The 12,503-nt window shown below is 38.7% G+C and overlaps 1 protein-coding gene across 1 annotated transcript in view; it reads right to left on the bottom strand.

Annotated features, from left to right (window-relative positions):
• LOC136829213 (uncharacterized) overlaps positions 1–12,503 on the bottom strand; it is a 143,754-nt gene that overhangs the window by 19,726 nt on the left and 111,525 nt on the right. The window contains exons 4-11 of the mRNA XM_067087516.1: positions 10,769–11,048; positions 6,645–6,774; positions 5,840–6,012; positions 4,996–5,149; positions 4,286–4,363; positions 2,169–2,336; positions 929–1,792; positions 109–352 (exon numbers count right to left, since the gene is read on the bottom strand). Of these exons, the coding sequence (XP_066943617.1) occupies positions 109–352; positions 929–1,792; positions 2,169–2,336; positions 4,286–4,363; positions 4,996–5,149; positions 5,840–6,012; positions 6,645–6,774; positions 10,769–11,048 (2,091 nt within the window). The remainder of the gene's footprint in view (positions 1–108; positions 353–928; positions 1,793–2,168; positions 2,337–4,285; positions 4,364–4,995; positions 5,150–5,839; positions 6,013–6,644; positions 6,775–10,768; positions 11,049–12,503) is intronic.

The raw sequence follows: 12,503 nt of genomic DNA, 5'->3' as shown, positions 1-12,503 counted from the left end.
TATATGTGTGTGTATGTATATATATGTATATATATATATATATATATATGTATAATATATATATATATATGTATAATTTTTTTTTTTTACCAAAAGGTCCTTCCTTACCGTTCTCCACTTTGATCCTCAGAGTAGTTCTTGTATGCACATGATCATGATGGCTAGTGGGAACTGGTGTACTGCTTGGGGCTGCCGTAGTAGGTGCACTGGATGCTAAGTACTCAGTCGACTTATCTTTGTCATCGTCTGCCTCATTAAGATTGCTATCTTGGTCATTACTTTCTTGGCTTTCACCTGCTTCATCCAAGACTGGTGTATGGACTAGAGTTAGAGAGTTCTTCCTTGAAGGTCCCTGCGGGATTATGAAAAATCCTTGTTGGGATTATCTCAAAGGCGAAGAGTGATTTCTAAAGCTCGTTTGAATTAAAATTATACTAATTGCTCGAAAAAGAAAACTTTTACTGAGGCTATCGCCAGTATGAACACAATTTATCATTTGAAAAGCTGTTTATATTTGGTTCCAGAACCTTGTGGGAGACTTTGGAACTTGCAACAGATCACCAAAAGTAGAAATTTTGCATTTAAAGGGACATTGGCAGTTTATAGCAAATATTAACATGAAGTATTGACGATGAAAAGTCTGTATAATTCCTGTGAGAAAAATGCTGTACACATTATGAATAAAAAATTGGTGAGTATTCAAAGAGATGATGGAAAATAAAAAGGAGCAACATTATTGAAAGATGTTATCTAATTCTCTGAGCAAGAAACTATGGAGAATATGAAAGAAATTGATAGCACTTGATTTATTACTTTAAACACCATAATTTCTCTTTTTATTTACATTCCGTAAATTGATCATTATGTAATTATAAAACCAAGAAACACTAGTATGCAACAGTTTGATGTGTATAACAGTGGAACTTACTATAAGCATATCAGCAACTTCTTCACGTAGGTTAACAAGTTTCCCATTTTTCACAACACATGTAGGAACTTTTGCCAAGAAATCCTCCACAGATGTCCGTCTTTTCCTTAGAGTATCAACGTCATAAGGATCCCCTCCTAGCACACCCAGACTTCCCCGCCTCATGTGATTGCCATTTGAATCAAACGTGTCATCGTGCAAAAGAAAGGCCGTCCTGTTGATCCTGTTCCATTCAAGAGGGTGCTTAGCCCGTCGACCTATATCAAGGTCAAAGGTTGTTCTCGCGAGCTCACTTCCACGGCGACACTCAGAGCCTCTGCGACACTGGTGGCTTCTGTGGTCTGAGCCTCTCCGGGACTGGCTGTCTCTCCGAGAATCACGACGAGTTGTGGGTATTGCGCCTATGACAGGGACTTCAATAGGCCTCCAGAGTTCACTGCCTCTTCGTATAGGCTCTGCCTTTCCTATGCCCTCTCCCTCTGACTTGTCACTTCCTCTCTGGAGAGAATTCCTCCTGCTACTGACGTCACTCGATTCACTCCGATACTCCACCTCTGGACACAAGTGTGATGTATCACCCACATTCTCTGCGCTTGTTGCAGGAGGAGGCGGAGGAGGTGGAGGAGGGGGCGTTGGTTCTACAACCTCAGTAGAGAGGCCTGGGTCTTCTGGACGAAGAGGTTCTGTCTCTGAGACGCTGCTGAAAAGCATGGAAGTGACAGAAGTGAGAGAGGAGCCGGTTGGTACTGAATGCAGAGAATCAGACCCAGCTGGAAGGAGAGGTTTAGGTGGTACTGGAGGCCTACTTATCTCTTTCCGCTTGGACGAATTAGGTAAGAAAATGACTTGCCTCTTGTCACGCACCTGGGAAAAGAGGATAAGGTTAGAATTCATATGCAAGCAGAAGCAATGACAATCTCCCCTTTGTAGCACAGAGTAGAAAGACAATCTGGCAGGCAAACAAGGGCAAACTTTTTGCTGTGAGGTTGAAAGCAATGTTCGAGCAGAAAAGAAAAAATGGATTTTGAGGTGTGAGGGGTAAAGTCACACTCTTATGAACAGGACACACTCTTTACATCATTAGGAGGATCATGTTTTAGCAGAAAAGCTTGAGATAAGTCTTAAGACCATAATGTTGAAAGACATGTTCTAGTAGAAAAAACTATGATTTTGATTTAACAGATGAAACACCAGTTAACCAATTCACAACTTTGCACACGAGAAACAAAACTGCAGTTACCTTAATGGGGACGCCCTCGGGATAGATATCCTGAAGTTCAGTAGGGAAGAACCCATCCAGAATATCCTGCAAAAACTGGCGGGTCTTCACTGCCTCGAAGCTACGGAAGCCTCCGTCGTTGACCACCACCCCGTTCTTGTACAGAGTAAGCTGTAAGCTTTCCCCTGCCTGATTAAAGAAAGAAAACTTTAATAAACGTTTTACTTTACCTTATCAAGCTTTGGTAACTAAATCAATAATATTATTGCTGACTTACTTTTACTGGAATGGCTACGTTGGCAATATTGATACGCTCGTTAGCTGCTAGGTTTCACCTGCCAGATTTTGATTAAGAAAAAAAACAGCTATGAATATGCCTCCATACTTTGACTTCGGTATTTGGTAATTAACATCAATAATGTTAGTTTAACAAATGCTAGAATGATTAAATATTCGATTTTTTGGTTATATGTTATCACTGTCTGAATTAGCAGTGTCATTGTTGTCTGACACATATTACAACCATGAAACTAGATAAGTTACTATCAAATCCATTCATTGACTTAACACGCACAGATCTAAGAGAACATAAAGTACAAAAGGCATGGGAGAAGCTAAAACCAAAGAACACATTCCTACGCATTGGAAATTACGAACATCTAAAGCAAAAATTAACAAAGGAACATACCACCTATATATTCTCACCTTGGGAATCAAGTTACCTACCATCAGGTAAATAAATCCTTGTAATGATCACAGAAAAACGGAAAGCAGTTTGAACATTCACCTGTAATCACATAACGCATGAACACTTACTCCATTTACACCAGTTTTAAGAACTGCTGATGCAGCTTAATGCGACAGGTCCCTTGTGGAATCAGAAACTGTACTTAACTGCGCCTAGGCTTTGTCTTTAGTAAAGGTTAAAGCTTTATATGTTTGTTAATTTGCTGAAAAACCTTTTTACGAATATATTCATTTGCAGATAATTTATTCTATTTTAACTGATCTATGTAACTTTCCTTATTTACTCTGTCATTTTTCTTATCATTTTATCGGTTTTTAAAATTTTCTAGTGATGAATAATATTCAGTTTGTGCACCCATATCGTTAGTTCTGAAAATAGCTATATTTTCAATATTTCTTTACCCTAAAAAACCTCTTTTTAGTTTTCAGACAGTTTCTTCAACGCTTAGGTTCCAAGAGAATATGAGCCAGTGAATTACCCATAATTCCATCGAAAATCTATAAAGTCAGCAATTTAACAACACAACTAGAAAACAAGTTTTTCTGTCGAATGAGGTTCGAGTAGATCTGAGTTCTCTGAGCTTGTTAAAAATCAATTAATTTATGTTCTGGAAACCTTTATTTAGACTGCTAAACTATCGAATAATAATTATTTGTTCTAAACTTATAAGAACTGATTTGGATAGTTAAAGTCTGAAAAGAAATATAATTATATATTCATAATAATGTAACAAAAACCTTGTTCTGAATATGAAGCAGAGGAGACCAGAAAATATCAATAATGATTGTAATGTTTTAAACGACAAAAGTGTCGAGAGTACTGCGAAGTCTATTCAGGGACAAGTAGTGTTATTTCATAATTCTTAATTAAAACGGTTCTCTTCGTTAATTAACATCATTACCCTTTGAAAATCTGCCTCTGTATTTTCATTTCGTTCTATATCCGACACCGGCGTCATTTCACATCCGTCGACCTAAATAAGTCACATCCTACCAGAGCGCCTTATCGTAAGGCGACACTGCACGACCGAATTTCTTGGGACTGATATCAAATTCAAGGGTGACGCTCTGCTCCATTTCTTTCGAATTGCTGCCAGGCGGAAAATGGAGATGTCTTGTAACTGTATACAGCCATGGAAAATAACGCCTCATTACCTTTGAAGTGAGAAATATACTTAGAGAATCTGAGATGTCCGTGACTGAACATCATATCAATTCTCATCTGAGGTGTCCTTGTAAGGGTGCATCGTTTGTAAAAAATCTTCGACCATTCTCTCTCTCTCTCTCTCTCTCTCTCTCTCTCTCTCTCTCTCTCTCTCTCTCTCTCTCTCTCTCTCTCTCTCTCTCTCTCTCTCTCTAATTAAGGGGATGAAGAAAAAGCCCTGCCTTACCCTTGAACTCCAGGCGACCTTGGTTTCCCGTTCTTGTTCGGCAGGACGAATCCGGTATCGATTTGAGTTTGCTTGGAACTAATAGCAGAAAAACAGTCAGAAAATTAGAACGTGAGTCATTCTTTCTTCAGCTGGTTTTCTTTTTTTGTCTCCATTATGAACAGATCACAATATCGTTGCACAAATAAACTGCACAGCCACCAGCAACAATTATAATGCAGCACACAAGGAACAGCCTGCAGATACAAGAAATACAAGAGCTATAATCTATTCCTACACATTTCATCCAGTTATCCTACGAGGACGGAGCCTACAGAGGCTGTGAGGTGCTTCTACACATGAAAGCAAGAGTCGCGAGCTACTTCTGCACATGCCACCAGGAGCTACAAGGTACTTCTACGAATGGCAACGGGAACTAAGAGTTGTTTCTGCAAATGGCTACTGTACTGTACATCTACCCAGGACATCTGGAGCCAGAAGGTGCTTCCACGTATGCCAGCAAGAGTTACGAGATACTTAAATACGTGTCAGCAGGAGCTATGATCTACTTCCACACAAGTCAGCAGGAGCTATGCGCTGCTTCTACACATCTCAGAAGGCTCTGCCATCTACTTCTACGTATCTACAAAGACGGGGTCTCTAAGCTACTGCTTCGCGTCCTCAGCTACGGGGCCAAAACGCCTGAAAGAACACTGACTGGCGGCGCTAACCTCGGCGGCCGCGTCTCCTTGGGCCATGATGTTGAGTTCGGTGATAGCTGCCAGCAGCTTCTCGTAGTCCAGGCTGAAGGGCTCCGCCTCTGAGGATATGCTGCGGGAAGTGGATTCGGCTACGACCCTCCGCACCTCCCGGTTCTTGTGGTTCCTTGTGAGAGAGGAGGGGGACTTATTTATGGTTACTATTACGGTATAATTATTACTTTTTATAATTTGCACGAATTTCTATGGTTGAATCGTAGATACTACAAGATGTCTAGGTGTATACAATTTTACACGCATATGCATACATACTTTATATTATATATATATATATATATATATATATATATATATATATATATATATATATATATATATATATATATATATATATATATATACATACATATATATATATATATATATATATATACATATATATATACATATACATATATACTCAAAAATTTTCTCTCATTATTTTTTCATATTTTTTCCCCAGGGAGAGTAACTGATGAATAGTCCATTACTTATTCAGAGATTATAAGAAATGCAGACCAAAATATTTTAATTATGCGTAGAAGTGCGAAACTCGAGGGTCGACCATTTTTAACTGCCTACCATACCACTCACCTCTGGCATGAAGAACTCACTCCTTTACTCGTTGTTCCCTCATTCAATCAATCGTCTTTATTAAACCTACTTCACAAAGTATGTGGTTGTTAGCTCTATATGCCTTTTCCCATCATTCCCCAATTCAATAAAGTCAAAAGTGTGCCCAAATATTTCTCAGTACCTCGAATACATAAAATCACAATAAGATATAAATAGGAATAAGTCACCCATCGACACCAACCTCCTGTGCCTCTTTATGCGAACGCGTGGGTGGGATCTGGGCGTGTGCGAGGGCGTGACATTGGGCGTAGTGGCTTCCGAGGAGGAGTAGCTGCAGGAGGCGTTGACGGGGTTGTCCAGCAAGTAAGTTCCTTCAGCCTCGCACCACACCATTCCATACTCTCCCAGGAAACGCTGTGTGGAGGGATTATTTTTCGTTAGGTAGGCGTACAAACATGCATGCAGGTCTCAATACTCCCATTACCCTCGCAAACACGCGTGTCTGTCTCACGAACGTCTCGAAATCTGTCAGTTAGAAGACGCGCGCTGTTGCAAAAGTATTCAGTTTTCAAGCGCATTTTTTAGGTCCACTTTATGTGAGTAAGTCTCTTTCTCTCTCTCTCTCTCTCTCTACACACACACACACACATATATATATATCTATATATATAAAGTATATATATATATATATATATATATATATATATATATATATTAATAACCTCATTCAAACTGGATGGTGTCTAATGGAGCATTTATTCAGAAAAAGTTACAAGCTTTCTTGGACAAACAGTCCTCATTATCAGGTATCCGTCCAAGAAAGCTTGTAACTTTTTCTGAATAAATGCTCCATTAGACACCATCCAGTTTGAACGAGGTCCAGTTTGTAATTTTACTAATGCACAGAACAATTATGTATGTGATAAAGTTAATATATATATATATATATATATATATATATATATATATATATATATATATATATATATATATATATATATATATATTTACGACACACAAGATTGAAGGCAGAACTCAGCTCTCACCTCCATCTCCATCACTTGGCGTTCGAGTTTCAGGCACTTCTCCTCGAGTGACGTCATCCTGTTGTCTTTGAGGGTATCTATGAAGCCCATTTTACTGGTCATCGCGTCCTCCTCCGCCTTCATGTACAGCCTGGGCATCAGCACAAAAAGAAGAAATTGCTTTTACGAATGTCTGTACCAAAGAATGTGATTTTACCGTCTGAATAACAGTGTCAATTAAGGGATAAGGAATTGCTGCAGTATCCCGAATATCTGTACCAAAGAATGTGATTTTACCGTCTGAATAACAGTGTCAATTAAGGGATAAGGAATTGCTGCAGTATTCCGAATATCTGTACCAGAGAATGCGAATTTACCGTCTGAATAACAGTGTCAGTTAAGGGACAAGGAATTGCTGCAGTATCCCGAATATCTGTACCAAAGAATGTGATTTTACCGTCTGAATAACAGTGTCAATTAAGGGATAAGGAATTGCTGCAGTATCCCGAATATCTGTGCCAGAGAATGCGAATTTACCGTCTGAATAACAGTGTCAATTAAGGGATAAGGAATTGCTGCAGTATTCCGAATATCTGTACCAAAGAATACGAATTTACGGTTTGAATGGCAGTATCAAGTAATAAGGAATTGCTAGAAGACTGCATTTCAAAATATCAGTAATTAAAAGGGATTGTACTTCAGAATGGTAATGTCTAAAAATAGAGAATTACATTAGCGTGCATATAAAATCAAGAATATGGAATGAATCAGTAGCAGAGAATGCAACATTGCAATCCTGAATAACCGAATCTAAGAAGGAATCAACTCGTGCATGTGTTCAGGTATCTCTTCCAGACTATATCGAGTGAGTTGAAGAATCCGTTACAAGACTGGAATGCACATCTAAATAATTCCTTCGCGCTGATATGAATGAGTGAAAAGAACCAGATATGAGCTTCTCATTACAAGGCTCATTTAATTTCAAGTAACAGATCATTTCAAAAGCTTCCCTGAGTGATAACAAGAGCAACAGCCAATGTTTGAGCATGTCCTCCCCCGCTTAAAAGTTATATGAATTAATACCACAAAAACAGAGAAATTACCCTTAAATTATTCTCAGAAGTACTTCGTCCTTTGCATTGCATGTCGGTGGTCACTCTGTGCTGGCCATTCCGTGGATTTAAAACATTCAAGAGAGTGGGAATTGCGTTACGAAACCGTTACCGGATTTTTCTCAACTCAGCTGGAACCTTAAGTGAAGGGCAAGGTGACATCGATTTCACCGAAAAGGAATCCGATATGACTTCCCTCGATCCATATAGAAACAGACGTAGAATTAGTGAGTGAAACTTACTCGCATTGTGAGGACCCATAAAAAGAGGATTTGTAGATTATACGTTCTGTAGAGTTTCAGCTTCACTATCCGGTTTGCATGGGACGTTGCTGTGCTATCCAGCACCAGATAATTTTTATTATAATACCAGTTGGGAGGGCGAGAACAATCTCGCATAGGTTTCTGAGATCTGTCCAGCGGTTAGCACCAGATAATTTTTATTATAATACCAGTTGGAAGGACGAGAGCAATCTCACATAGCTTTCTAAGATCTGTCCAGCCACCATATTTAGGACTGGTATGTGTCAAAATGCTTTGCAAAGATTCCTCGTCTGTTTTCCTTTTTTTTTTATTTTTTTTTATTTTGCTGGTACATCTAAATTATGAAATATTTTTCTCTTCACTTTTTTCGGCTTCCCTCTTTTTTTTTTTTTGTTCATACACAAACATTCCGGTCTTTGTAACCTTGCCATTTCTGTCATTTTTTTTTATCGATTTGCGTCCAATCAAAATAATGATAATAATGAGTTCAACGCCCCAAAATGTATGTCATAAAATTAGATGCCTGACATGAGTATCGAAAGGAAGTTTTTATGCGTTAATTGGAAATCAATAGTAACAGGATCAGTATCAAAAAGGGAATTGACAGTTAAAGTAAATATTCACGAAGACAATCGTAAAATGCTCTGAAAGCTTCAAATGGTGTATCGTGAAAGGAGAGGAAATTGCATGCGGTTTAAATTTTTTCATAGTCCCAGAATCTTATCATCTCTCTTTAATAACTTTCATGGATTAACACTGCATAAACAGACACACACACGCACACACACACATACATGTACAGATACATACATACATAAGTGGGTGCCCTGGCAAGGCGATGTACAGTGTTACCAGCCTCACGTTGGCTAGGGTCTTGATCGCTTCCACTTGTATATATGTTTGTGTATGCATATTTTTTTTCTTTGACAATTTCTCGTGCAGTCTCGTCAGCCGCAAACAAGACTGGCAGGTCTGCTTAAGAAATGGCTTTCGACGTAGAAAAGAGATAGCGGAAGAGACAAGCGTAAGGACGCAGTGATCCCTAAGATAGAAAGAATAAATCCTTTAATACACTTACAAAGAGGTTTCTCACGGAACGGGATTATCAGCTCTCAGTGTTTTCACTAACTCAAAAGGAAAAAGAGATATTGAGGAAAGAGAAGCTTGGCTCTCTCTCTCTCTCTCTCTCTCTCTCTCTCTCTCTCTCTCTCTCTCTCTCTCTCTCTCTCTCTCTCTCTCTCAAAAGCCACTTGGTCTATGTGCTGTTTCTGTGCATTTCATTGACATTCTCAATGTTAATGCTCCAAATAATGTCATCACCTGACAGCTTACACTCAAATTTATCAAGATCACAAACACAAACGTACACATCTACAAACATGTGAATATAACGTCTTTCCAACCTCGCAAAAAGGAAGGAAAATGAAAAGTCAAGCTTTTAAATTAGTCTACAGCGAACTGACTCACAAGCAGAAGCCACAAAAAAGACGAATCTTGAAAGTTTTCTCTTCGTAAGAACGGGACGAACTTTTTTTTCTCTCTCTTTTTTTTGATTTGCAAATAACCTCTTGTTGAAGGCAAACCTTAGGAGGCCTTAGGAGTTCATTGACGGTAAATATTTTGACCTGTGAAACGATTGATGATACGCGAACACACGCACATTTTATGTATGTATATATATATATATATATATATATATATATATATATATATATATATATATATATATATATATATATATGTGTGTGTGTGTGTATATATATATATATATATATATATATATATATATATATATATATATAAACATATTCATATTCACGTTTCGTTTTATTTTTAATTACATTTGCTATAAGGAAAGCTTAATTCAGAAATTGTTATTCCAAAATGTTCGTCTTTTTGGGGTACGTACGTTATCATTGCCCATTCTAATCATAACTACGTACCGTATGTAACACTGTGACATATTCCTGAATGTCGTGACAAATTTAAGTTCTCATCACCAAGGGGTGACGGCTTTAGCCGTAATTTAAAAACTAATTCCAGTACCTTTTCATAATGATGTCCTACCATACAGTTCTTGCTGCTAGGGGTCTAAACAAGTCGTTCTTTATTGAAGACCAGTTAGGCATCGGTTCTGTTTCTGTTTCTATCCCAAGAGATTTCCATACGGAATTTACTGATCTGTCTACTGCACTTTTGCTGTTTCTATTGACGAGATCTTGTCCCAGGAAGTACCTGTTGCTCTTGAAGCGTTTAGTGGTTCGGTTCATTCCCTAAAGAAATGAAAGATTAGATACTTCAGATTACGATTTCTACATCTGTCCTTTGTACATTAAGGAAGCGTTCGGCAGGTTTTTCTGTAACACGGTACCATGTAATGGAATTCTTCCTCAGCTTCTATCTTTCTTGACTCTTGGAAATCCTTCACAGATGTTTTCAGGATTAGCCTTTGTTCTTTGTTAAGCTAGAGCACTGGGTTGTCCGTTCTGTAAGCTTCTTACAAAAAAAAAAAAAAAAATTAGTCACTTATTATTATCCTTCGATAGGAAACGGAATCTGGACACTCGAAAGAAAACTTTGTAGTTTAAATTTACACTAAATAAAGCTGACTCAAAAGCAAAAATATACATGAAGAAGCTACCTTCGGCCTCCTACCGAAAGCAGGACTTCCAGGAAAAATGAGGAACCCAGGCAGACAGAAATGTCATTTAGTGTGAGAGTGAGAGAGTGAGAGAGAGGGAGATAAATACTCTCATTCCTTCCTCCTCACCTGATCTTTTCCTCCAAGACGGCGATGTGGAACTCCCTCTGCTTGATGGCCTGTCGGGCGTGGGACAGCTGAGTCTCCATGGCCACCAGGCGGTTCATGAGCAGAGCCAAAAGATCCCGGTCACTGGCCGTTCCCCCCAAGCCGATGACATGGGCGCTCAGCTGAGCGTTGCCTCCTATTGTTCCGACTCCCCCTCCTCCTCCTCCTCCTCCTCCTGCGTCTCTCACACCTACTCCCACGCCACCGCCGCCTAATCCTCCCTCACTGCCTCCACCTGGATCTGGAAAAGAGAAACGAATGAGTAAACAAAATGGGGGTATTGATGGTTAACACGTAGGTTTCTTTGAATGATTCACGCTAATCAACATTTTCCCTTCCGCCTTCCCATCACACCCTACCCTTCCATTGCCACTCCCACATGGCACTGGGGGAATAAACAAAGGTGACTTCCCTTTCTGCTTCTCTTATTCTCAAATCAACATCACCTTCTTTTCCACTGTCTCCTACTCCAGCTTCTCCCCGCCTCTTCCTTCGCTACCGCCAACGCAATATGGAGAGTGAGAAAAGAGTGAATCATTAATCTCTCCCCTTCGTTGATTTCCTATTTACTCACCCACTGTCTCATCTTCCCCTACTTATCGTTTCCTTTTCACCACCTACATCGCCTCCTACTTCGTTTCCCCTAACTACCTCCGCTTGCATTTCAGATATGATAACAAAGATGAGAAGACATAGATACCAGACACGGTGACTTCCTTAGGCTAAATTCAAGTACAACTTTTTCATTGTCAAAAGTCTAATACTGGACCTGCTGCCTAATGAATTCATTTACGTGCAAACCAATTGCTTAATTAACTAACCTCTGGAGGTCAGAGGGCACATCGCAGGGCATAATTGAAAGCCCAGCACGTTAGGATAATTCATAAATAAAAAGAACGGAAATCCCGAGAAATGACCTACGAGTTAATGGACAACTAATAAGGGGAAAGAGGTGCCGAACAAAAACGGATGGCGAGGCGGCTTTCGTGAAAAGTGTAAAACGTTTGGTAATTGATTTCCGAATCGTGTCGCCCATCAAGGACACCTACCTGCTGATCGAAGGCTACCGATCCCAGAGTCCAGGAATCTGATTCCTGAATTCTTAACAAGACACACACCAAGTCCTCCCCAAGGTCAGTTTATCCATGGACCTTTGGCTCTGAGTTTATGTACTCAAGTTCAGATACATCAAGTTAATATGACCTTCTGCAATTTATATAGATATACTGTATATATATATATATATATATATATATATATATATATATATATATATATATATGTATGTATATATATATACATATATATATATATATATATAAAATATAATATATATATATATATATATATATATATACATAGTGTATATATATATGTGTGTGTATAATTATGTGATTGTGTGTTCATTTTCCATGTACATTTATGTAAGTGTATAGAATAAAAGGACTAGCAGAATAATAAGGAATTAATACTACAGACGCTGAACATTTTACTTTTAAAATCCCGGACATATTTCAAACCACCCAATGAAATTTCAAGTAACTTAATTTTTAAAGATACACATCTATAAGAAATGACATTCCGGCCAACGGCCGCACTGTGAGAAATCGATGCGAGATATGGATATCAATATGCGTGAATAATTGAAGGTATTACAGCGGCCCGCTGTCGGTACGCGATGAAAGTGATGTGGATA

This window comes from Macrobrachium rosenbergii, chromosome 44, assembly GCF_040412425.1.
Source record: "Macrobrachium rosenbergii isolate ZJJX-2024 chromosome 44, ASM4041242v1, whole genome shotgun sequence".
Taxonomy (NCBI): Eukaryota; Metazoa; Arthropoda; class Malacostraca; order Decapoda; family Palaemonidae; genus Macrobrachium; species Macrobrachium rosenbergii.
The sequence above is the reverse complement of the archived record's forward strand: the minus strand, read 5'-3'. Positions and strand labels throughout refer to the sequence as shown.